The sequence below is a fragment of the Gambusia affinis genome, linkage group LG11 (assembly GCF_019740435.1).
Source record: "Gambusia affinis linkage group LG11, SWU_Gaff_1.0, whole genome shotgun sequence".
Taxonomy (NCBI): domain Eukaryota; kingdom Metazoa; phylum Chordata; class Actinopteri; order Cyprinodontiformes; family Poeciliidae; genus Gambusia; species Gambusia affinis.
This window is the reverse complement of record NC_057878.1, coordinates 22,758,271-22,785,915: the sequence shown is the minus strand read 5'-3', so window position 1 is coordinate 22,785,915 and position 27,645 is coordinate 22,758,271. Positions and strand designations below refer to the sequence as shown.

The 27,645-nt window shown below is 36.4% G+C and overlaps 1 protein-coding gene across 1 annotated transcript in view; it reads left to right on the top strand.

Annotated features, from left to right (window-relative positions):
• Positions 1-27,645, top strand: part of lrp1bb (low density lipoprotein receptor-related protein 1Bb) — a 301,838-nt gene that overhangs the window by 126,219 nt on the left and 147,974 nt on the right. The window contains exons 3-9 of the mRNA XM_044132659.1: positions 2,492-2,611; positions 3,229-3,357; positions 10,371-10,628; positions 12,141-12,303; positions 20,079-20,301; positions 22,872-23,064; positions 23,204-23,347. Coding sequence (XP_043988594.1) covers positions 2,492-2,611; positions 3,229-3,357; positions 10,371-10,628; positions 12,141-12,303; positions 20,079-20,301; positions 22,872-23,064; positions 23,204-23,347 — 1,230 coding nt within the window. The remainder of the gene's footprint in view (positions 1-2,491; positions 2,612-3,228; positions 3,358-10,370; positions 10,629-12,140; positions 12,304-20,078; positions 20,302-22,871; positions 23,065-23,203; positions 23,348-27,645) is intronic.

Here is a 27,645-nt window from a genome sequence, read left to right as displayed (position 1 = left end):
ATATACAAACTACAAGCCATGAACAAGTCCAAAGGTCTGCAATATGAGGCATGTTTTCTTAACTCTTACAACTTTAGTCAACATGTGAATATAATAAGCAAACTAAATATGTTAGCAAATGTATCATGTTTGGTTGTGTTTTTATCAATTATAAACACTGCAAAACAAGATGACTCTACAGGTACAAGAAATATTTTTGTCATTAGTTCACAAACTCTTTGCTTCTTTTACACCGATATTTTTATATTCAAGAATATGTTTAAATTATATTTTTCTAAAACTTTATATCTTTGTTATAAAGATAATAATGCTATTTTTCATTCTACCATAAAAGCAATTGCCTGGTGTTGGGGACCTGAGAATAAAATATATTTTTAACAGTAAGGTCAAAAATATCTTTGGATTGAAAAATTTGTTGATCCTGAACAACTCAAACCTGAATTGGATTATTCTGCAGCTATTACATATTCTTTGAAACATAGTTTATTTATAAAAATTTTGACTCTATTGGTGAATAGGAACAATTTTTAGTTTTTTTTCTCACAATATTGTCAAAATCTCTTCTAGTCTCATCCTTGTGTACTAAATATTGAGTCTTGCTCCATGTTTTAAGATGGCATTAATTTTAAAGCCATAACTTGAACTGAACTACTATGCACACCAAGTACTTAAGTGAGGTAGACAAATCTCTAAAACCTACTGGGAGAGAACAGAGTCTCCATAGCAACCAATTATTTCAATGTTTTCATACACGTCTTTACCATCATGGGACGCTCGTAATCGCAAAGGTGCTGCAGTGTTCACTTAATTATTCATCTGTTCACAGTATTCTTATGTTTTCTTGCAAATTAACTATACATCTAACTAATTGAATGAGTTTGACCCTTCTAGGCTGCCATTGGGTATAAAGAATGTTGCACTGTTGACAAGCCACCATTTCGTTGGAGGCTATTAAACTGGTTTTAATATGTGCAAGTCTTCAAATTGGTTTCTATATGTACTTACTGAGAATTAATAGGCCTACTCCAAACAACACGTCATTCATCTTCATGTAGTAGTTAGTTAAGACGTATTGTAGCCTATAATGAAAACAGTGACAATTAATGACTAGCAGCACACAATTCAACTGCTAAGTATAAAATTGAAAGAAAAAAATATCCACTGTATAATAATGACTAAACTTGTGATTGCCTTTTTCTTGTATCACTTTGAGTGTAACTGCACCCTGTCATGAAATACTTTGATCTACCGCTGTGACATTTTATTAATTTCTTTAGATAGAGCATCCGGAAAGATCACGGAAAAATTGATATGCAGTTGTCTCCACTGAGCTGGATGATGACATTAATGAAAGTTCAGCCGCCTTTGTGTTGTTAAAGCATTGTTTTGAGACTAATTTGCTCTTTTGTTCCACTTATTGATTTGTTCTGCGACATATTCTTCATTCCACAATTAGATGTTCTTGTGTTTGCAGAACAAATTACAGTATTCTGAAAATACACCTAAAATGAAACGTTGGCAATGGAGCCTTACTCCGTCATTCAGTGTGTCAGATGAAGATTTGACATTGCAATGTTAGTAAAAAAGTTTTAATTGTGCTGCTTAGACAGCCTAGACAGCTGACTGACATATTAATAAAAGTTATAAAGCCTGCACTTTTGGATTATTGAAACGTTTTTCCACTGACAGTACTGTTGAACATTTAATGGGGATGACATTTCTTTCCGTTGTTATGCATTTTCTAACTGTATTGATTCCATATTTGACATTTGCATGAAAAATATTAATATGCTGCAATTTAATTTTCAGGTAGTTACGGAGCTATATTGACAAATCAGACTATCACTGGTTTAAGAGTGGCTGAACATAAGAAATATAACAGTAAAGCCAATTGCAGACCATGTCCCAGATATATCTGTGTAGTGGCCAATTAAGCACTGATTCCAGGTTAAGGCCACAGCTTCTAATTTAGCCCAAAACATTTCAATGGGTTTTGCTTCATAATTTTCTTCTTGCAGAGGTTATTGTCATGGCTTCTGGCCCTTTTCTACCCCGCCTTTGCCCTCTTCTCATTTCTCCAACATGGTTGAATACAGCAACCAGATTCTTTATATTTTATGCCTTACTCTCTTTGCATATTGTGTCTGTTACTGTCTGTGAGCAGGTTTCCATATGATTGTGGTGACCAACACCTTACCACAGATTTTCTGTATTAAAAAAAAGACAAACTTTTTTTGTCCTATGTAATTTTGTCTAAATAACCAAATTTTTGGTTTTATTAGCTGTAGGCCATAATCTTCAAAATTAACAGAAATTAAGACAATTTATCTTTAACTTACTCCTTATTAAATAAATGAACTTATGATGGTGAGCTTGGCTTTTTTTCTTTGCTAAATGAGACTGAAGTATTTAAGAGTAAAAGAGGGAAACCAGGCATATTTTTGTAAAGTAGAAAAGTAATTTTCCTAACTCTATCTCTTGTCAATTGTAGAGCTCCTGTCAGCCTGCCACGAGCTCCGGTGCCGCTATGGCTGTGTCATGACACGAAACGGCACCTTCTGTTTCTGTGCCGACGGCTTTGAGGTTGGTGAGGATGGAACGAGCTGCAGAGGTAAGAATCTATATAGCTGATAGAGTCCTTCACACCATGGAGCCCTTCCCACTAAACCCAGAACCCAACCACACCCCAAATCCAATCTGCCAACAACATTCCTTCCCTTTTCCCTCATCCAGATTTCTTTCATATGAATAAGTAGGTGTTTTAGAGTACGGTATGTGAGAGCCAACTGTCTGCAGGGAGAGCCTCTTGCATGCAACGTTTCCACACCAAAGCACGTACACATTCATGCACATATTGTTTATACAGCTTACATCTTGTCTGTGCATTTCTTTCTCTTTCTTTAAATGCTCTTCACATATGTCAGAGGCCATACAAAGAGGGAACTTTGCACAAAATTCATCCTGAAGATATAAATTATAGTGGCATGATTATGCTGGTGGAGGAAGTGTATCAAAATAGCTGAACATCCTGAATTTGATCCAGTTGGAAAAGATGTACTAAAGAGTAGTTCAACGGCTATTACGACTCCAAAGATGACTTATTGGTAGCAGAAGTAATTACACCTGAGATGTCAGACTGAAGCCACATTAGCATTACTTTATGTATTTGGGTCATGTTTGAGAACACCTAATTTGTTACAAATGACTCTCTTCCCTTTTTTCCATAAGATCATGATGAATGTGCCATGTATGGTGCATGCAGCCAAACCTGCACGAACACCTACGGGTCATACAGATGCAGCTGCACAGAAGGATACATCCTGCAGCCTGACAGGATATCTTGCAGAGCCAAACAAGGTGAGCAGCACACTTGCATACATGAAACAATGTAATCTGCATAGCACATATGTTTCACTTCTATTAATAAACAGGCTGGAATTCCAGCTTATCAAGGCTTCGATCTGTATGAGAAACGGCGGGGCAAGATGAATGTGGTTTAGCATTGACCACATCCATCACCCACACGGGAACGAGCAGATCTGTTGAGGTTGGTGTAATGATAAAATTAATGAGAACAAGAGTTTTAAGAGGGTGCCGTCTGCATTATTTGTTCGGAGACAATAACTGATTTATGCTAATAGCTGTTGGCGGCTCAGCAGTGAATGTGTCCCCACAAGTAAAGCAACCTGCTAATTGTTGAAATTAGGTACTCAAGAAGGATGCTGTGTTCAGGTAATCTGTCACCTGCAAGTTAATCAGCCTAACTAATTTGGTAGTACAGTTTTACATCTTGCATCCAGCTTTCTTTCTTTTTTTCTTTTTTTTCATTGTTAAGGTGCACACATAGATTGGAAATAGCTGGAGGCCAGAAACACCTTGTTGGGCATAACATGACTGTTATGGCTTTTAATCACAGTGACTTGTGTCCTATGAGGAATAAACTGAATATGATTACCCATAAACTTAACTGAACCCAATGCTCGCTTGCATTAATATTAATTTAGCAGAGAGTGATAGTGGTGGGAGTGTAACTACAAGGTTACCATTTTCTGCAAAAGCTCATGAATATATATCTGTGATAGAGCTGTGAGAGGCCAAAAGATGAGGGGCAGCAGGGTATGAAGACCACATTTGTGTGCTGAAAGTACAGCTGAAGTTAAAATTCCACATTCTTCTTTCAGTAATTTAATCTTGATCCACCTATTAGATTCAGACTAACATGGAGGTTGTTAGGGCTTTTTTTTTCTCGCATAAATCTGACAATTTTCATTCAGATTGAAGATGTTCTAAATCTAAGATTCATTCAGTTTCAGGTTGTAAACCCTTTTTCAATAGACACTAAATATATTTATTGGCAAGCCTCTTGTCAAGGCCCGAACAGATCCCTGAAAAACGTCAGTCTGGCTGCACTCAGCCAATTTAATTTCAGCAAAATAACTTGGGGGAGGGAGAGGGCTTGTAAAAACTTTTGTCAATATTTTCCTATCTTCACCATCCCCATCTGATTTCTCTGTGCTGAAGGCATTAAACCCATCAAAGTAACACATTGAATTTATTGTTATGTGTACAGCAGCAGCATGATGTCAAAATAAGCCACAATCTATTTCATTGCATTACAAACATAAATTTCAATCTATAAACAATTATCTGCAGAATTTAAAGTTTAAGCAAAAAAGACAGGTTTTTTTTTTTTTTTTTTTTTTTTTACAAATAAAATTCTGAAATGTGTTGTGTGCCAATAGAGTCAATCCCTTGCATGGATACCTATAAGGCACAGGTATCAAACTCCAGTCCTAGAGGGCTGCTGTCCTGCAGTTTTTAGATGTGCCACAGGTACAAAACACTGGAATGAAATGGCTTAATTACCTCCTCCTTGTGTAGATAAGTTCTCCAGAGCCTTGCTAATGACTTAATTATTCTATTCAGGTGTGGTGCAGCAGAGGCACATTTAAAAGTTGCAGTACACCGGCCCTTGAGGACTGGAGTTTGACACTCATGCTATAAGGGAATTAAAAGTCATCCAATTAAAGATATATGTTATCCAATTAGTTAATAGAGTTCACCTGTGTGTAATTGATCTTGGTACACCTTCAATCATTTCTTCAGTTCAGGCCGTAAAAGTTTGTTAATAAATATTACTGAAGAAATAAATAAGTTTAAGGAACACATGAGGTGGATTATATACGAAGGTTTAAAGCTGCTTTAGGACATAAAACACCTCAAGCTGGGAATAATGCTGAAAAGGCTGGCAGGGCTGCAAAAAATCCACAGCTTAGTATTTCATAGCTACTTGTCTTTCACTCCAAAAATGTTTGTTTTCCACAGGTCATTGTGTGGACTAACATGTTAAATAAGGTGATCTGATTGGATGAGACCACATACACAACTCTAACACTCCATGTGTAAGAAAACCAAGAGGATGTCAGCTTGAGTGCAACATCCAACTGTGAAATAGTGTTGTGGCAGCATTATGCTAGGAAGCGCATGTAGTTGTTTTGATGAGAGTTAAAAACTGTGTGAGCTTGGGGAAAAAAAAAACCTGTTAGCTGAGCTTCTTTGCAAAAAAAAATTTAAAAAAATCCAGTTTTTAGATATGCAAAAATTGCAGCAACATACCCAAAGTACTGCAGCTACAACTCGCAGTTATAATTGTAGTGAAAGGTGGTTCTTCAGATACACACCATCTTTTCAAATGATTATTTATGAAAAATATTGAAAATATGTCATTTTCAACCTCCTTCACAATTCAGCACTGCTTTGTGTTTGCGTCTCACATAAAACCACAATAAGTATGTTAAAGTTCATTACTGTAATGTAGTAAAATGTGAAAGCATTCAATTAATGCAAATCCCTTTTGCAATGTACTGCATAATTCTCAATATTCACTGGAATAAGGTAGTATGGACTGTCACTACATCACCACTCTTCATTAGTTTTAATAGTTCATAATTTGTTTATTTTTTGACAGAATAAAAACTTCACAACAATGCACACCTAATGATGGATATAAGCAGATCTCCATCAAAACGTCTGAGTACACGTTCTGAGTCATGCACTAGTAGTTATGTTACCTGACATTCTGATTTATTGCGTGCATTAGGAGAGCAGCCCTTGACTTGAACTTGTGTGGGAGATTGGGATAAATAGGGTCCCTTTTAAAAGGGCGAACCTGATGTCAAAGAATGTGCACGGTCAATTAAACCCATAAAGGCAGCTTATTTCTGTTTTACCACTGTGGTCTATTGCTGGATGATCGGGGTTGGAAAAAAGTCCATCAATTCCCACCTGAGTTGTTACTTGTGGTTCCAGAGTTTTATTTGTTTAGCTTATTGCATCTAAGATTTTTTTGGGATTTGGCTAGCAATTTTTCTGCAGGATAAGTGGTTGATTAAATAGTAAATTTACTTTGTAGGGCTGAAAATATTTAGGCTTTTTACGTGGCAATATTTAATTATTGTTTTGCTTACAAATCTGATCTGTTTTTTATTTTTATTTTTTACAAGCATCTGTAATGTTTTACACAAAAAACATGCTGGTTTTCAAATGATGGACATTCAGCAGTCCATGTTGGAAAGTAAATCATAAACGCAGGAGCTGAATGAATCAGCAAGCAGTTCTCTATGGTAAAAACTGAAAAATAAATGAATGGCTATACCGATTGAGTCTGAATTGTTCATATAGCCTGATGATGAATTACTGGAATTATATGCTGTGTGCTGAAGTGATCATGAACAGCCAAATGCACAGACATCCTTTGTTCATATTCAAAAAAATCTAATTTCTAAAACAGTACGGATTTCAGATTGTGTGGAGTTCATGGATATATGAATATAATCATAGATATTGAATATCTGTGTCCCTTTGCATGTTTAAATTTTTTTTTATTGCTTTTACAAAAGAATCATGATCAACAAGCTTTCTTTTTGACAAACAAAATTTCCAAAAAAAAGAAACCTTATGTCAAAGTGAAAACAGATTTCTTCAAAAATAATGACAAATAAAAATATACAAGATAAAATAGGTGATTGCATAAATATTCACCCCCTTCAAGTCAGTATTTAGGAGATGAACCTTTGGCTGCCATCACAGCATGGAGTCTGTGTGGATGGGTTTCAATCAAGCTTGCACATAAGGGTGCTGGCAGTAATTTTACTCTATTCTAACTTGCTGAACTGTTCAAGCTCTGTCAGGTTGCCTGGGAATCAGCTCTTAACAGTGCAAAAGTGCAGCCACAAATTCTCTGTGGGATTGATGCCTGGGCTTTGACTGGTCCACTCCAGGACTTACACCTTGTTGTTTTCAAATCACTTCTGTGTAGCTTAAGCTGGTGATTGCCTTGTTAGAAAATATATGTTCTTCGAAGCTGCAGTTCTCTAGAAAATGGGAACAAATTATTCTCCAGGATGTCCATATATTTTACTGCAATTATTTTACATTCTACCTTTACAAGCCTGCATAGAGGCAGCAGGATCCACAGCATGATCTTCCTGTTGCCATTCTTCACGGTGGAGTCTGTGAATTTGTGGTTATTTGCAGTGATTGGTGTCCACCAAACATATAGTGTCTGGTCTGATGGCCAAACCCACCAATACACTTTTTTTCCATTTGACCATGAAGTCTCTCACATACCTTCTGGCAAACTCCAGTGAAACCCTGCTTCAACCCTGCATTTCTCATTGCTACTATCCCATAAAGCTTTGACTGGCGAAGAATCCAGGCAACAGTTGTTGTGTGCTGAACCTCTCCGATCTCAGCGACTGAAGCTTGTGACACCTTCATTGTAGTCAAATGCCCGTCTTGCACTGTCACTCAGCATGCAAGAACAACCTGATGTAGGCAGATTTACACGTGTGACATATACCTTCTATTTGTTGATGATGGATTAGGAGATATTGAGCACCTTAGAGATTTTTTTTATATCCATCCTATGACCTATGCTTTTCAATAACCTTTTCTGTGATTTGCTTGAAGTGTTCTTTTTTCTTTGTGCTTTAATAGTAGCCAGGAATACTGATTACCTAGTGAATGGACCTTCCAGACATAGGTGTCTTTATACTAAAATTACTTGAGACACAGTCATACCACACATCTGATCTCCATTCCACTTATTGTGAGACTACTAGCACCAGTTGGCTGTTGAATTAGGCCAGTCACTTTAAAGGGGATGACTATTTATAAAATTACTTATGTGAAGAAATGAGTTTCCAGTTTAATATTAAAGTTTTTTTGTAATTCGTTTTTTTTGTCAAACAAGCCTAATTTTTTTTATTATGATTAATTTGTACAAGCATTAAAACAGGTTAATTTATAGGTAATGTATTCATTGAAGTTGTACTGTACCATGTTCATTAATTTGAGAAACTGACCTCTAAAATTCATTAATTCTTATTGCTTGTTTTGCAGTGGGACTGTTTTCTTTATTTTTTCTGTAAATGGCAAACATTTTCAATTTAACATTAAAAGATAAGACAAGAAATCAACATTTTAGATTACATTTCCTTGCATTTATATCTATATTTCATGCACGACTTAGAAAATAGCATTATTTGTTATAGAGCACCACCATCTTTGGGTCAAAGTATTGGGACATGTTGCTGAATTTTACTACTTTCTTTTTACAGCTGTGTCCTTTTACTCTAATTATTTAAACAATGAACAGCACTACATGTATTCTCTGTTTGGTTTTGCCTGTGTGTACACAATTTCCAGTTACATGAAAACCAGAGAGCCTTTTATGGGTAAAAAAAAAAACAAGCAGCTGTGAAAAGATGGAAAAATCAATAAGAGCCATTGCACAAACATTGGCCAGTTAAATCATTTGTAATGTCCTCAAGAAAAAAGAAACCACAGAGGTGCAAAGTAGCAGACGTTTAACAGGTGGACCAAGAATACCATCGGTAGTTGACAACAAAAATGTTGTAAGATCTTTAAAGACAAACCACACAAAAACTATTAACGGTATAAGGACACTTCTCCAAACAGCAGGACTAAAGGAATCACAGTCCGCTGTTGGCAGAGAACTTCATGGATTCACCAGGAGACACAAACTATTAGCAAAAAGAATCTATCTAGGGACTGAAATTTGCTGAAAGGTAAAGAGATGAGCTCTAAAAAATATTGAGGCACACTTTTTAGACCAATTAGACAACAATTAATTTTTACAAAATTGGTGGAAATGTTAAAATCAGGAGAAATAAATTATCCTAATATTTAAGCTCATCAGTGAAACAGTGGATGTTATATATTGTATATTGGACTTGCATGGCTTCTTAGACTGGTGTATTGATCTTTATTGATGACTTTACAACAAAATGAGTGTGTTACAACAAAATGACAGATGTAACTTAGCTATTTGGAAAATCAAACTCTATCTAGCTCCACCTATCCAATTCTTTTTGCTTTTTGACTGAAAATGTGCTGGTTAAGCTTCAAATAATGGCTCATTTTGTGAGCTGTGTTTTAGATCCAAATACAGTATCTGCCGATAAATGCTGATATTTTGATCTGATGTGCTATATATCTCATCTTTTATTCCTATATTTGCAGTCAGCAGCAATGTTTCAAAATCTTTGGCGGTCAGGGGCCCATATGGGGGGAAAAGTTTGGACAATTCCAAGGGTCCCCGACAAGAGGCTCCCCCAAAAATGTATTTTTTGAAAACAGAAATAGAATAAAACATTTTGGGATATTGTCAATAAATTATTAATATAAAATTTTAACTAGTTTGTAGCAGTAAACATAAAATGTTACCCCTTCCAGTCCAAAAGGCAAATATCCACATTTGAACATTAACCCTAACTCTAACACCTCCCTGTATCTTCATGAAATGGTTTGTTCCCTCTTAGTGCGCTTCAGGTGACGATGTTCAGCAGCAGTTTGTACAAGACAAGAACTGCCTTACCTTAGTATACCGCCAAGTAGTCAAGTTTCAAGAAAAATAGCGAGATTGAGAGAAATAGAAGACAGACAAAAGAAAGAGTGTTAATTTGTAACCCAGTTTTTCTTCAAGAGAGGTAGGTAGACTGTGTGAGATTATCAGCCATTTAGCATAGTTAGCTTAGCTACAAACTACTGTTTGCCTCCATTTCCCACATTTAATCAGCGAAGGACAAAAATTACCAAGATGATAGTCATATATTTAACTTGTTCCTGTAGCTTTTACCACGTGGTCTATTGATGATGATTTTAAGATACCAATCTTAAGCATGTCAAAGTCCATTACATGGTGGAAACATAACCAGACATCAATATAATGGTTTGAAAGAAAAAGAACAGCTTGCCTCCTGTTGCTGAGCTCCTGAGTGAAAATTGTGCTCCTCAAATAAATAAACAATTTTCCTTCTTTTATTTTTTTTCTCCATTTATTTTAGATCCTGGTGACAGCCATCCAGTGATTCTTATTGGTAGCTCAAATCGTATTGTCATCACCCATCTAAATGGAACGGGCCTGCAGCCCCTGAGGTCCCTAAGTGTAAATGGAACACTGGCATTGGATTTCCAGCACAGCCAAGAAAGGGTATGCTGGGCCCTGTCTACAGAGTCCTCTGGGCAACTCCACTGCGCCACAACAAGGAATCTACGTGGATTCACACGGGAACAAGAAATAAAAACACAACGGAGTATACAACGTATGTTTTTTTTTTTCTTCCCAGATCTCAGTTCTTACTGTTACATTGTCTTTTCTTGCTGCTACTCTAGTGAGGGATTGAACTAATTTACATAAAGAAAAGGAAAAAAATGGCATTTCTTTCAGCTTTGGTATGTATTAAAAAAATGCTTCTTCACACATCGGCTGAACATTATTTTTGCTCTGGCTCTCTCTTCTCCACGCTCTTAGCTGCAAGGCGCCTCTAGCTCCTCATTATCTGTGCAGTTTAAGAGAGGTTAGCCTCAGCAATTTTGGGATTCACCTTTATCCTATAGCTGTCACTCTGCCTGCAGGCATCAAAAGCATTGCTGCTTCTGAATTCCTTTTCCACAATAGTTCATTGGAAACATAAATCAGCAGCATTTGATTAAGCGTTCATGAACGCAGCTCATCTTATTTTCACAGAGACAGTTATATCTCAAGTTACAAAGCATGTACATCAAACGTGCTTAGGTGTACACAAAAATGACAAAATAATTTCAGAAAGTAAGAATTATCTGTTGCCATGGTAAAATTCAAAGTAGTTTTATGCCAGTTTTACACATCAAACCTAGTATTCATAACATTGAACACTGTGAAAACAATGGTGTCTCTCAGGGGAGGGCTTAGAATTTATTAAAAATAGCTCAAAATAACTCCAAATTACAATCCCAAAGGTCAAAGCAGGGGTTTATTAAATACAGTTGTATTCAAAATAATAGCAGTTCTGCATCACTATCCAGAACAGTCAGTGTTTTTGCAAAAAAAAGAAATCTCTATATGGCAGATAATAAGCTTCTAGTGGGTCTTGTGTAGCACTAGAAAACAAGCACACCACCTTCTGATTGGCTACCTGTCGCATTCAACAGGCTGCATTAACCTCCAGGTCGGGGAAAATCCCTGATTTAGATCAGAGCGGCCATGACCATCTACTGTAACACACCACACACTACAGGATGATTGGTTACGAAATCGCATGCGACAGTCTTAGAATGACCAACATACTAAGATTTTCGTAAGGGGAAAATAGGTGCAAAAAATTGTAGTGTGAACTATTGCATCCCATCGTTTCTATTTAAATCTAATGATTACTGAAGGGCAATATATATTATACAGACTTCATAATCTCCACTCTTTTGGTTGAATGCAGTATTTAATTCCACTTTGACTTTATGTTGTTTAGCTTTAATTTTTTGCTTTACATTTTTTGTTAATGGAGACTGAGAATCCATTTTATTTTTGATTGTTTGGTTTATTTTGTTTATCAGTTCCAGTGTTAAGTGTTCTTATAATGAAGTGTATCTATCTTTGGCAGGAAGGTGCATGCATTATTATGTCATTTCCATTAAATCAGTGTAAAAAGGTCTTCAAACAATATTATTGTTTATCGCAATAATTTTTGAGACAATTAATCGCTCATCAAAATCTTTTATCGTGACAGGCTTAGTTACATGTATAGTTATTTGTGTTCTTTGCCCAGTGACAATATCTGTTATGCATTTATTTATTGCAGATGTGGAGCAGATGGCCATTGACTGGCTGACAGGAAACTTCTATTTTGTTGAACATGCCTCTGACAAGGTATTTGTCTGCAATCGTGCTGGGGACACATGTGTTACAATTCTTCAACTTGACCTGCTGAATCCAAAAGGAATAGCCCTGGATCCTCTCATGGGGTGAGTAAAGTGCAAACAAAAAGTTATATCCTTTCTGAAAGCGCCAAATAAATTTCCATCTTGCATTTTTTATTCAAGAGCAAAAATAACACAAGATTTGAAGGGCTGCATTTTTTGCAAAATTGCATCGTGAATGTTATTAGTTCAAATTTCCTGCTTCACTGCTAAAACCTGCAGTGATGCAGAAATCCCTATAGAGTTTAATAGTAAAGTATTAGAAGCTAAAATGGTAGATGAGCAGAATTCTTGTAAAGGCAAAAAGTGCAAAACCACAGCGTCTGTAGTGTTAAAATAAATTAAAATTCAACACTAATTTACTTCTTTATAAGCCAAGATTAAAGGTAAAAATATATTTCTAGAAAATGGACTCCATTACTATAAAGAAGCAAAAGTCATTGAAGAATTGATTAAGCAGTACACTTCAATGTATGTGTGTTTGTAATTCAGTTTTACGGTGCCTGTAGCTCTTACTAAAAGCTCTTACTCTCTCTTCATATTCAGCCAAATTACTAGCTAGGTTCACCAGCTATCTAAGCATAACCTGTTGCTATTAGCGTGTTAAAATATATACTATCTTAATCTGTGATCTTATAAAAATTGTGAAACATATTAAAAATTTAAATTGCTGTGGAAAATTTCTATTTTAGAAAATATAAATTACACATATCATATCTTAGCATAATATATATTGACATAAGAGCACAAGTAAACATCATAACCTTCTAAAATATAGGGATGATCTAATATTTGAATGACTGAAGCAGGACAAATGTTAGAGGCGAGAAGTAAAAACCTGATGAACATGTGCTCATGGTGGAAGAAACTCATTTCAGTCAAATTGTAGTTTTCATGTAATGATCCATTTTATTAGTTTTGGCAAACCTAACCTGATTTATTTTTTTAGTGTATAGAAAAGTGGATGAGCTTTTTTATATAAGGCATGAAATTCAAATTTCTTGAGACATTGTTTTCTGACAGTTGCACACAGTTGATCCACTGTTGTTAGTGAGTGACATGGAACCTACATATACAGAAGTTTTGACATACAATAAGGACACTGCCATTCAGAAACTAAAAAACATAATAAAGATACTTTCAATGAATTCTAAAATGAATTGGAAGTCAATAAAGAGAGGGTAAAATCAGAGTTCTATGTTCTCACCTTTCACTTTCAAGTGGTTTAGAATCCACTTGAAAGCCTGTATTCTAAACCAATTGTTACTCAGTGCAAGCGAAGCTTTTTTTTTTTTTTTATTTTTTTTTTTTTTTTAAGGAAAATAATATAAATAACTAAATAATAGAAGCCATAATCATTATGTCCTGAAAGATCTGAATGTTTGGAAATGTAAAAGGTTGAAATGACAAAAGATTGCAGCATGAACAGAACAGTCTGAAAGAGCAAGATGATCACTATGGAGTGAATGCTTTTCAGTATTCACACAAATAAAAATACGTTTATCCAAGAAGGAAGGCATTCTAAGATTGTTTTTCTCTCCTATGGCTCAGCTCTTTTTTATTTGAGGTGTTTAATTTGACAGGCAGCTTATGATGCCTCAGAAAGCTGAAATTGTTCAGACATTCATCTGTATTCAATGATGTTATCACAGAAAAAATGTCCCTGCTGGACTTTCCATCACTGGATGTTTGTCTGTAAGGATAGAGGAAAACACATTATACCCCCTGTGAACACCAAAACAGCATGTGGTGGGCTGTTTTCAGGATCACACTTTTTAAGAGAAGATTCTTAGCACTTTAAGTAAGACAGAGTGATAAAAAATATAAGTAAATCATTTAAGTAAACTGCATACACAAGCTTTATCAAACTGTGGACCAATTATCAAGATTTCAGTCATTTTTTCATTTCTACCTCTGCCTAGCTGGCAAAGCGAGCCTATAGCAAAGATTTAGCAGTAAACTTGGAGTCAAAGCAACATTTTAACATCCTTTTATTTCTGTCTGGGATTTTTAGGAACAGTCTGCAATTCAAAGACAAAGAGTGTTTAATTTAAGCCAATGCTTGTGGTAAAATGTTTCTATCCAGACACGGCTGAATTTGAGAGCACCTTGCTTCTGCTCTGAGCTACTTTTCTTATTCTGCCATGACCATGCCCTTAAGGCCATGACAAAACAGTATAAATCTTGCATGTTAACCCTGCATAATTAATCTGAAAGTTGAAGCAGATGAAGCAGAACTGCATTACCATTTTGTGGTATTTTTTTGTTGTACAAAACTCTGCTTTATTCATCAACTTGGGCTGCTATTATGCCGGCGGGTCTAATCAAAATAATTTGCTGTTGGTTTCCTAATGGCATGACCAGTTTTGATTTGGTTGGCTGCATCTCTGCTCTCGTTAAATGGAGTTCAGTTCCTGGAATATGCTACAGCTTCTGGTAAATATGAGCCAAGTTTGAGAATGTGTTTAAACTGTGAATCCTCCTTTTGTTACTGTAAGTCAGCAGTTGAAGGATTTTGTTCTACAATAATGCCTTATCACATTTTAGGTTAAGGGCTAGATTGTCTGTATAAGACAGAACATTTCGGTCCCCTCCTACTGACTCTAATTGGTGAGAAATAGGTACAGCTGTTTCTGAAGCAGTGGGCCTGAGAGAGGTCTGTCAGCCTGGAGCAATGGAGTGAAAACAAAAGAAATGAGGGAGGTGTTGGATAGCGGCACAGCAGGAAGAACAGTGTTTATAGAATATGCCCTGCTTTGGCACTCCAATTTTTATTCTTGTTTGACTCTCATGATGTCTCCCTGCCTCTTTTTCTTTTGGATAGGGCATTTTAACTTTTCTACATAGAAAAGGATTTGATGGACAGCCTTTTCTTGTTTTTGTGGTGGGAAAAAAGTAATTGATTGATGACATAGCGTACTTCACTGCAAAATTTTTCATAACACAAAATGATTAAAAGTCCTCTTTTATTGCCTTTGTAAAATTTGTTTTAGAAATGTTTTCATTTAGAGCAAAGCAGACCCAAAGTCAAATTTTTCATTTGTGTTCCCAAACTTGCAGAGTATAATTGATTCAATACTTTTACAAAGATTTATTAATCCACAACCAAAATATCATTTGTTGTAGTATTTGTAATAGACCAAAACAAAGTAATATATAATTATAAAGCAGACAAAATGTCTTCCAAAACAAAAAACATTTTGAAAAATGAAAGGTGCATTTGTATTCAGCTCCCTGATTATTTTAGTTTATTAGCTAAACGTTAGCTTTAATAACATAAAGTTACATATTTTTTAAAGTTTAATCAGTATTACTTTTATAACAAATTTATGTCAGATCATGATTTCTTGGTTAATGACAAGTTGTCATAACGAAGATATTTTGAATAACTTTGTATTAAAAGTGTCATGATTACCGAATGACACTTTATGACAACAGTCATAAATATTCATGAAGACTTACTCATGTTCATGACAGTGTCAGGACAGTCCTATTCACAACTCGTCAAATAAAGAGATACAAAATTATCTAACATTTAAAGTATAAATGAATATTGTTCAAAAGATTCAGAGACTGACAGAATCATAATATTTTCTCTGTTGGTATTCATTTGAGAAGTTCAGTTTGGAAACAACTTGACTAATTAGCATAAAACAATTATTAACTGCTTCCAATGTTTGAAAAGTACACTGACAGCGAAAAGAAACTGCCTTCTGTAGTGTTTATTTTGATTTTATGTCACATTCTCTGCTTTGCCAGTCAAATTTTTCATCGTGAGACCTACCCAACATTTTCCCTGGTCCCATGCAGTTTATTTATCATGGGGGCTCATTTCCAGGATCCATGTGAATCTTCTTCCAACTGCGGAATGAAGAAGTACAAAATCAGCACCACCCCTAATCCTGGGAAGCAATCATTGATATGCCACATACAATCACGCTTCTTTGGAGGATTGGGGTTCTTGCTGACATAGACAGTTTCTCTCTGCAGCCAGGTCTAAGGTTCAAAGGACATTCTGTCTCTCCTTAAACTTAACTTGTGTAGATTAGGCGAGCTTCCTGTCATTCTCTGTACCTTGTTATTCAAAGAAACTGTGGGAGCTCAGTCAGAGGCAGAAAGAAAGAATGACAGTCCTTTCCTAATAATTGCAGAATTTGCAGACTAGCGCAATTTTGAAAAGTATAGTCATACCCCAGGGGACCTATGCCCAAAGAGATGAAAGCTATGGCTTCCTTGTCATTGTAGCAATGCAACAAAAAGCTACTTTGTTGCTCTCGGAGATTGTAGTGGCAATAATTTAGACACAATAAAATATAGTAAAAATAGTAACAAGGCTATAAATGTAATTATTACTTTAAAATTCAGAAGGCATGTTCGTCAGGCCTCAGATACCTTTTTAGCTTTCTTGTGTGAAAACTCCCACTATCACCTCTACAGATGTGATAGAGGGAGCTGAAATAGATCAGCGTTTCTTTTAGGTCTCTAAACTAGGAGGAGTTGAGAAAGTTATAGAGTCAATTTTGCAAGTAGATGTGAAGTTTCAGGTGTGGCTACCTGTGGAGTATAGTTGACTGGTAAGAAAGATGAGGTGTTTTACAGCAGTGGTCCCCAACCACCGAGCCGCGGACCTGTACCGGTCCGTGGACCAATTGGTGCCGGGCCGCGCAAGAAATAATTAAATATGCCCGTTCTATGTATTGAGTCTGGAGGAGCTTTTATTTTGAAAATCCTAAACCGGATGCTGTCGGTTACGTTTTGCGTGCCAACATGCAGCCGAATGAGTAATAAACAACTGCATCAATAGGCGTATTCCCCCCGGGTTCTCCCACTAAAACTCCTCCAGTAATTAACCAAAACCAGAGAGAGACTGGCTTTTTTGACGACTTCTCTAAAAGCACACAACTTCTTCACTGCGTCCTGATAGTCACGTGACAAGGTGTGTTGCTAAGAAATCTGGAACACAGGATTCAGAGCAAGATTTTCTAAACACCACTTAATTAAAAGACTAAAAGCAACCCCTTGGCATCAATGGATTTCCAATTCCCTAGGCAATTTTTATGTGTTGTGACTAATGTTATTTACATCAAATTCTCAGTGTATTTCTCGTTTTTAATGGACAGCTGATGCTGTCGTTATGCTTTGTGTCATACCCTTACGACACTCTCCGGTCCTCTGTGTGGGATTCCCAGATGTCCCCAAGCCAAATGGATATCCCATCAAAAAGTCCCTTCAAAAAGTTCTGGGTCTTTCTGAACAGATGCCAAGACCAGCTCAACTGTGTCCAGTTATTATAGAGAAGCAGCAGCTCTACTTTGAACTCTCCCCAGATGATGAAGTTCCTAATCCAATTTATGAGGATAAGTCCAGCCACGGTTTCGAGGAAGCTCATTTCGACCAGTTGAAACCAGCATTTCATTCTTTTAGTTGTGATTCATATCTCATGATCATATCTCATGATAGTCAGAACATTGTCCCTTAATTTCACTGGACTTATTTAAATGCCACAAAAGTTGATATCAAATCTAAACAGTGGGAAGATAATAATATCTCATGTTATTTGTGTCAAAGCTCAGGGTTTTTATTGTTTATTTTTTCTTTCTTGAATTAGACCAAAAACGTAACTGACTGGTTTTTAGACATTGTTCTTACGTTTTGATTGGTTGTTAGTCCATATGAGCCCTTAGCCGTTGTCTTTATGAAAGCAGTTCTTTCTTTTGGTCAAGTTTAAAGTTGAAAACAAGAGCGCATCATTTTATCAAGCCAGAGCTTAAGCTAGTTGTGCAACAGAATGTACTAGAGCAGGGGTTTTCAAAGTATGAAAGGGTGAGCCCCCCTTCAAGGAGCAGCCAAACCAGTGATGTCATAGTTACTTTGAAAAGGTAACTTTAATCGGACTACTGATTACTCCTTGAAAAAGTAACTTAGTTATATTACTGACTACTTGACTTTCCAAGTCAAGTAGTAACTAAAGGAAAGTAACTAACTGCAGGATTAAGTAACTTTTAGTTACTTTCAGCAGCTGCTAACAACAACGCTCTGCCTCCTGTGAAAATCACATTGAGCTTTGCCAATATGTAATTGTAAGTTATTTTATAATGGTAACATCAACAATGTGTCTCCACTGATAAGGTTGAACTGAAGAGGAGATTGAACAAAAAATAAAAAACATGAGTAATTTGTGTGGTCCACTGTTGTCTGGAAAACTCTAAGAAGGATTTTAAAGCCCCCTCCCCCAGCCTCCAGATTCTGCGTACGCCCCTGAGTTTGATGTCGCATGGCGCACAGAGCTCCTCCTGCAGCTCCACAGCTCCGATGGCTGCGACACTTACCGTAATATTAATAATTATAACGGTGCTAACTTGCCATTATAACTATTGCCAACATTGGCGCTGTTTATATTGGTCTCGATGTTTGCAGTTTTCTGAGCAAGCTCCGACGTCATTGAGAGGTAATAAATTAAGTTGACATTAACAAAGACACAGCGGACGGATCATCCGGAAATGATGGACAGGAGAGACTGAGTAAAACTACCTTAATGACGGACAAATTCTGGGATTTATTGTGAGTCTCTGCTTATTTCCAAGCCCAAATGAGCAACTTCACGCTCAAAACGAGCCCAAAAAGGCAACCTGCCACTCATTAAATCTGCAGTTTACTTTAAAATGAAGCCCAAAGCCGTTTATAATTAATCGGACTTGGCGGCAGAAACTCAAACTAGTTCCAGTTTTTCCACCAACAAAATGCGCATCTCCCTCCATTGTTTACATTTCTGTCCAGTAGAGAAATACGATTAAATATCAAAAGAAGATAGTAACGATAACCAAAAAATGATTTTGATAAGTAACTGTAGTCTGACTACTGGATTTGTTACTGAAAAGTGGTCCGACGTCAGTAACGCATTATTTACTGACATCACTGGCCAAAACATCCTCTAAGGGGGAAACATTTCTCACAGTTTTTATTGTTTATTTTTCTTTCCACAGAGTTGATCGTGAGCGTAAAAGACGTTTCTCTCACATCAGTAGACAGCAAGCAGATAGCTTTTCCGGTTTATTTTCACAGCTCCCTAAAGTGCTCTGGCGCCAGGCGCTACCACAGAAAACTGTACTAGAGCTTAGGAGGCAGGGGCAGCTTGGTACAACCTCTTCTTCTATGTAAAAGGGTGAGGTGAGTTAAAGAGTAACTTGTCTTTTTTTTACCAATTTGCATTCCATTTTATGAAAAGCCAAAACTACAATATATTGTGCCAAGAATATTTCTGTACTAAAGTAATTTGCGGTGCTGTAAGTTGTGTATTAGTAGTAGCATGGGATAGGATTGTTTCATCTGTCATCTATCACTACAAATAAGAGGCACTGTATAAACGAAATCATAAACTTACAATATCTACAAAAATCAAATTCTGTTTTTTAAATACGTGTGTTAATTCTGTACTTATTCCATCTTTATGGATTTTCTATCTTTTGCCTCCTATTTTCTTACTTATTAGTTTCTACTTATGACACTTATATTATTTTTGAGGCTAAATGAAATTAAACATTTTGAAGCATTATGTGAAATGTAAACTTGTGACCTAAGTTACCGGTAATCTATAAGAGCCTTATCACACATACATGTTTCCTTTAAGGTATCAGATCTGGTTTTAAGTGGCAGAGTTCTCCCCATCTAATAAAACTAAATTGAACTATTTGAACATATCTATTTAAAGTTAATATAATGCAAGGTGCTATTACATCTCTTGGCTTACACTAACCAACGCAAAGTATCCATAAAAAATGTATGTAATTTGAGTTGACATTTGTCTCCATGTTCTTCTGTAGAATGCTGTTCATCACAGACTATGGGAATGTGGCCAAGCTTGAGCGGTGCAACATGGATGGCTCAAACCGGACCCGACTAGTGGATTATAAAATTGAGCAGCCCACTGCTGTCGCATTGGATATGATCAAGAAGCTTGTATATTGGGCAGATGCCTACCTGGATTACATTGACGTTGTGGATTACCATGGCAGGAACAGGCACACCATTATCCATGGCATCCAAGTGAGTGTCGCATTTTATTGTAAGCACTGCTTTTTTTCTTCTACATTTAAGGAGCCATTTTAGATAAATGTTAGGGGCTTTTCTTTACAGCAATGCATTTCTCTTCCTTTGAGAAAGTCAAATTATGTCATGACAGAGTTCTTGGGTATTTTTTTCATTTTGGCACCATGATACGAGGCAGGTGGTACATTCAGTGTCTGGGGTTTTAATTCACTCTTCATTTTCATAGAAAAGGTCTTTTGAAACCTTGATGTTTTATTAAATAGAAAGAACTGAGTCACACGTGGAGCAGTCTTCGAAATGAGCATATCAATAGTCTCTCCCCTGTAGTACACTTTTAAGCCCCTTTCATTGCAAATTATGATTATTCATTAAAAGGCCATTGCCACCAACGTGGATGAGAAACTCAGCCTTTATGAGGGAAAATAGAACATACATCTTAGCACTTTATTATGTATGCAGGTGTTCTTTGGATGATATTGCCTTGTTCACATTTGCTTGTGCCCTCATTAGACTGAGGATCTTAATGCCATTGGATCTGCATATCAAATGTCATATAGAGCCTCAATTTTTTTTCTCCTAGACTGTGAATTTTGTGTTAACAAGCTGCCTCTTTACTCTTTCATTTTTTATTAGACTTAATTTCAAATTAAACTCATTCATATTTTTAATGATGCTACTTAACTTTTCCAATTTTGGACTGAGCTTTTGATAAAATATTATTGTTTTGTGCAACTTAACAATGCTTAGTTTATAAGTCGGGCTTATTGTGCTAGTGAGTTCATCTCAATAGGCATTGCTAGTTTTGGGTCTTTGTCCATTTGGAAACTTTTATTGTTTGTAGCAGAATGGTTATTGGCAGAGTAGAACAAGAACTTCAAATAATTTTAAATCAAGAACTGGCTGCAGTATTTGGCTCTATCTAATCTAATCCATTACAGAATGACACAGAGGCTTATATATATATATATATATATATATATACATTCCCAAATAATATTTGATTAGGAGTCATTTATACAAATACACCTTAACATAATTCTCAACTGGAGGTGGTTATTTTTCCTGTTTTTCGTGGCACATCATTGAGATTGGTGGACATACTGGCAATGTCTTGTCATTCAACTATTATCCACAGATTTCTAGGGTTTGGAATCATAGACCTGTTTGAGCAAAAAGGGGCAAGAATTTACCTGGAGTTATTCCTTGTTTTTGATTATTCTATCCACCTTTTGTAACACAACAAAACCTCAAGGAGCAAAACACACTCACAACAATGATGGTGTCATCAAAATTCTTGACAACTGGTACAGTGGCAAGAATTGAGCCTTAAAGCTTCAATTCAATTACTCCAAAAATACATTTTGTTACTCATGCCAGATAACTCAGTCTTTGCTTGGTCTGAGAGTAAAATTTCTCTTTAAAAAAGTTTTTTTTTTCCTTGGCCAAGTGTGCAGTTGCAGATTTTAGTCCAATCTTAAGTATGACCAATTTTTTCCTTTATTGGTGCCTGCTTGCAAAAAATACATATATATTTTTTGCAAGCATAGATTTTGTTGACCAATTATTTTATCCAAACATCCAAAACCCAAACCTCAGCCTTACTGAACGGTTTTTGACTTGACTGAAAATTAGATTTGCCCCATAAAAATCAACAAATTTGAATAAATTCTACAAATTCAAACAAGAATCAAGGTCAAACATTCAGTCAGAACTGTGCCAGAAGCATTTTGAAAGTTACGAAAAGAATTTGATCGAAGAGAGTCCGTATGAGGATTTTCTATGCAAATATTTCTGTGGGTGCATACACATATTTACGCCTGCAGATATACTGTAATTTTGACCCTGAACAGAATGTTTCAAAAGCATCCTCAAAAGGCCCACAAATTACTGACATTCATGCCCAGGGTGACTGAATGTCAACTTTTCACTTTTCGTCTGTACTGACATGCTTCCTGTGTTCTTGACTTTTAGCATAAAAACAACATCCAACTTTACTTTTTGAAAGGAAAGCAAAAATGTTATTAAAACAATAAAATCAAATTTCAATAAAGTTAATTCTTAATTTGTTTTAATTCTTTTGTTAATCTTTTTAAGTATCCAGTGATGGAAAATTTTCTTCGTAAGAAGCTATTTAAGATCTACTTGGTAGAGTGTTGAAGCTAAATTCCACAGACAGAGAGATGGATCAGTGGGTTAATTTGTTATATTTTTTTCCTGAAGCATGTTTCTCAATGCCCCTGATGTAAAGGTGTGGGGCAGTGAGCCTAGGTGTATTTCCTGTGAACATAGCTCATCCAGCCATGTTGCTTTGTGTAGGTGTCAGCCTGCTAAATGTAGCATGGAGGGTGGTTGTGTCAGGGCCAGCAGTCTCCCAGTGGAGTCCAGCTTTTGACCCTGGACAGGCTGCCAACTGTACTAGATGACCACACCTCCATTTCCCATCTCTCCTGTGCTTGATGCATGCTTGGGATGCAGCTCATATTGAATCTGCTTTGTTGTTTTCTCTTTCCCTTTGTTGTTTGACTTGTGTTTAAAAAAATACAAATTGGCTTTTTCTTATGTTTCAGGTGTCATACATATATACATTAGCTGTGTTTGAGGACTACCTCTACGCCCTGCACTCTGCCCCTTCAGAGGAGAGTTCATCTGTGGAGTTGCTGCAGGTGAACAGGTTCAACATCACAGCAGAGAGCAGGACATTAGCCAGCCTGGGGAATTCTAGAGCCCTCCGTGTTTACCACAAACTCGCTCAACCGAAAGGTAAAGGACATTTTCCAATAAGTAAACATGTGCAAGTATGTGTCACAGTCAACATCCGTGACTCACAAGGTGTACACTAGAAAAAAAAATACTTCTGTGCCAAACAACATTACTTTTGGTCTTTTGTATTTTTCCGCAGTCAGGAGCCATGCATGTGAAATGGATTCATATGGAAAGCAAGGAGGATGTTCTCAGATTTGCCTTCTGAGTGGAAGTTACAAGTCTAGAACCTGCCGCTGCCGTATTGGCTACAGACTTGGTTTTGATGGAACATCTTGTAAAAGTTAGTACACATTTTCCTTTTTTCTCCATAAATCACTGTAAGGTGTTACTAAGTGATTGGGTATTCAAATGATCATCAGTTATCTTTTAGCTTTTAATAAGTTTTCACAATTGTTAAATTTTATTCTGTGAAGCCAAACCTTGTATCCAAATTTTAGTGAAATTAATAGACAGACTTGTAATTACCGCAATCCTACTAGTTAGCCCCATCATGAAAAGCCTATTCTATCACCATCATTACATTTAACGAAAAAGACGAGATGTAGGAAAAAAATCTTTAATTTGGCAGTCAGAGAGAGAAATTATATCCAATGACCTAATGAGCTAAAGTAGATTGCATCCAGTGTCATTGTAGTGGCAGACCGCTATCTAGGGTGATGGAATCAGATTATACCATAACCAGACACCATTATATACACAATTTGAAATGTTTTCAAGCACATAGTGAAAATACAGACTACTAAAGTTCAAATCAGTCATCAGAACGGGGGAAAAGGATATTCAAGTTATGGAGAGTGAAAAGTGCCAAATTATACTAAATAAATAACTTATGAAATGATTAGTTAAATGTGTCATTAATTTATTAAAACTAGAATGTCATCCATAAATGATTCATTAAATAAATAATTAATTATATGTGCCACTATTAAATGTATAAATTTTATTTTAAAATCCAGATATAATTATTTCATGTTTTAATAAATTATTTATTTTTCCTGTGGTGAAGCAAAGCAAGAATTAATTTAAACCGTCACCTTTCCCATCAAACTCAGCAGGCGGGAGTAGGGCTGCTTCTATAGGGACCCTGTCGTCCGATTGGCTCTTTCAAGCCGCAAGTTTAGACAACTTCTTCCAAGTTGGCTTTGACTCTAGGTAAATATTTTTTATGTAAGTTTGAAAATGACTTCAACAAATTGTTGTAATTTATTTATTACAAACTCTAGGCGAGCAATACTCCAGACTCTATATGTCTAGTTTGTTCTGAAATACCTCTAAGAAGTTCACAAGAGAGCTTACTGAGGTCCTGCATGGAAGAAGCTGCAACAGGGATCAACGTTGGCTCCACCCACTCGCTACGACCAGCTAATGCTCTCTTCTGAACTTAGAGATATTTCAGACCAAACTAGGGAAATAGAGGCTGGAATTGCTCACCCAGAGTTTTGCAAAAATTGTAAAAATTTAAATCTGTTATTTTTTCACTTTCCAGCAAAGATATTGACCTTAAAGCTAAAGAAAACATGGGAATAATTGACTTGTTGCAGCCATTTATAATATAGAAGCAATCCTAATCCCGCCCACTGAGTTTGATGGGTGAAGTTGACAGTTTATTTTAATTCATGACGTGTTTCAGCATAGGAACAGAATTTCTTAAGTTATGAAATAATTACATCTAGTTTTTTAATTAAATCAATACATTTAATTGAGGCACATTAATTAGGTTTATATTTAATAAATTATGTATTCATTTGTAGTTTTAAAAAAATAACACATTTAAATAATAATTTCATATGTTCATTTTTTTGTTATATTTGGCACTCCTCCCTAACCATATCAAGTGACTTGTTGGTGTTAGACTGGCTGGTCTGAGTACTTTAGATGTGATCTGAGATTTTCATTCAGTCATCTTTTAGATTTACAGACAATGATTTGAAAAAGAGAACATTTCCATTGAGTTTCATTTATGTGGATGAAAATGTCTTATTCAGGTCAAAGGTTAGAAAAAAAATGGATGGTGTGGTTTGAGATAATATAAAGAATAGTACAGTAGAACAGTAGGCAGACAGGAAAGCGGGTGAGGAAAGGGGGGAAGACATGCGGCAAAGGTCGTCGGGTCCGGGAGTCGAACCCGTGACATCCGCGTCGAGGACTAGGGCCTCCAAACGTGGGGCGTGCTAACCCCCTGTGCCACCACAGCACGCCCCCCACTTCCTTGTGCTTTATCATTAAATCTGCTAAATGTTTATTTTTAACTTGTAAATTACATTCCACACACATATAGCATCATCTTAAATATTTTATGTATGTTTTATATTTTCTGGAAAACTACAGTGCAGTGAAAAAATATTTATCTATAGATTTGATAATTTTTTCACCAGAACACTAAAAACACCTTTCAAATGAGGTTTCCATTCCATTAAGGAGAATAAAAAGATGGTCCACATGTCAAAAAAGTGCCCCTTAAAACTAATAACTGCCCCAAACTTATATAGCAACTGCTTTTACCAACTCAGTGACCTTCTTGCTATATTTAGTGACATTTCAGACAAAAAAAAAAATTGGTATCGGCCAAAATTGGAACCAGCAGGTCAGGTTTTTTAAAGATTGGTGATCTGGGATCGGCCAGGAAACTTCAATCGTTGGCATTCATTCATTATCTTACACCCTTATTCCTAGTAGGGTTGCCAGGGGTGCTGGTGCCCATCTCCAGTGGTCAACCAGTGAGAGGCGGGGTCATCACTCTGGACAGGTCACCAGCCCAACAATGGATGCACACACCCATACTGAAAGAGAATTGGTTTGTGCATTCCTCATGTTTTTGGCTGAGTCCTCAAGTAGTAATTTGGGTGCAAATATTCTAAATTGCTTTCCAAAAATGTTTGTGATCATGTTTACAACAGTTAGTACTGCGTTGGCATTGCTAATTAGAAATCTAGTATCTCTCTGCACTTTTCATAATGTAAGTATTGTACTTTTTGCCTGAGGCCTCCAGCAGGCTGTGAAAATTGCCCAATTCGAATATTTCAATGCAAAATGAGCAAACAAAGTGACTTTCTACGTTTCAGTTGGTCTTTCTGCTGTCTGTGGAGGTTCCTTGTCATTTTTCTATAAAGCACCAACTCTTGCTTCTTAGAGTTCTCTCCCGCATTTCACTATAACAATCTGACACAACTTCTAATGCTAAATGTTGGCACAAAGCACATAAAAAAATGATGTATTTTTCTCACTCACGTTTCTCTGAAGGAAGATATAAAGAGCAGGAGACAGTTATTGAGAAGGATTTTCTATCAATCTTCGACTGTAGCTATAAACTTTAGTCCACGTATGAGCATCTGATGAAAATAATGCAAGCCATCAGACCCATCCCTGTTTGCAGTTGTTTTCAGATTAAAGTTTTCATTGCCTTTTTGTATTGGCTTTTTATCATTCATAACAGCCAAACATCTGTCTATGAATTTCATTGTTGAGATAATGTATGATAATGTTAAATAATTTCCTAAGTAATGTAGTGTGGCATTGATGGATGGATGGACAGATGGACAGATGGATGGAAAGAAGGAAGCATTTTCATACATCTTTTTTGTCATCTTTTTGCGACAGTAGCTCCTTTTAAGTAGAAATAAGAAAATTCAGCCCAAGATTACTGTTGTTTTTTTGTCCCTGTGAAGGTCATGTGTCATAATAGAGCTGGCTATGTGCAGGCAGAGCCTTGGGCTGACAGTTATGAAGATGAGGGCAGGCGAAAACAGCTTTATGCGAGTGTGACGTTGTCCTATCGACCTGTTGGGACGCCTGATAGATTATTGCCATAATGAGGGTTTAAGTTTGCCTGCATTTGTGGGCTGCTCTGATCAATTGTTGGACATTGTGTAGATGACAATAAAAGTCGAAGATCAAATTGATGACACAATTTGGGCGCCTACAAGATTTCGATCAGAGTAATGGAGCTTTGGGAGCTTTTGCATGACATGTTTGATTTATTCCTCTCTAGTGGATGTTCTGATGACATCAACTATCTCTCTCTTGCTCTTCATCTCCTAAAATATAATGAGATATTTTTGTTAAATGATGTAGTTTTTCATGCAGAAGTCACTGTTAGAGTTTGATATTTGGGTCTCTAGCAGTCCTTAATTGCCTCCTGGTTAGTTGGTCTCTCTCTTACAAAAATGATAAATTGAACTGAGGCATGTGTGGTCCTCACCTCCAGCATCCTAGTCTCTTGGGTAGTAGGTGAGACTGGAGAGAGGTCTGCTTCTCTCTGTGGAAGCCCTACTTCATTCCTTATTCTTCCTCTCTAGAGGTTCCTCAAGGTTTCGAGTATACACAGTCCCCATGTGACACAAAGATGCCACTGAGGAAGTCCCTCAGCTCTAGGCTTCTGTTTGTTTTTCTTACAGAAACACCATCTTATTTAGATTAGAAACACTATTCATAGCTAAGGTAAGCATTACAATTGAATGTTTGCTTCAGTAATTCATTACTTTTATTCTCGTGGCAGTTTTGCAGTGAGGGCATGATAGAGGGTGGTGAGTAGAGTCATTGGCACTGATTACTGGCTCCATTAGGGTAAATAGATGGCTT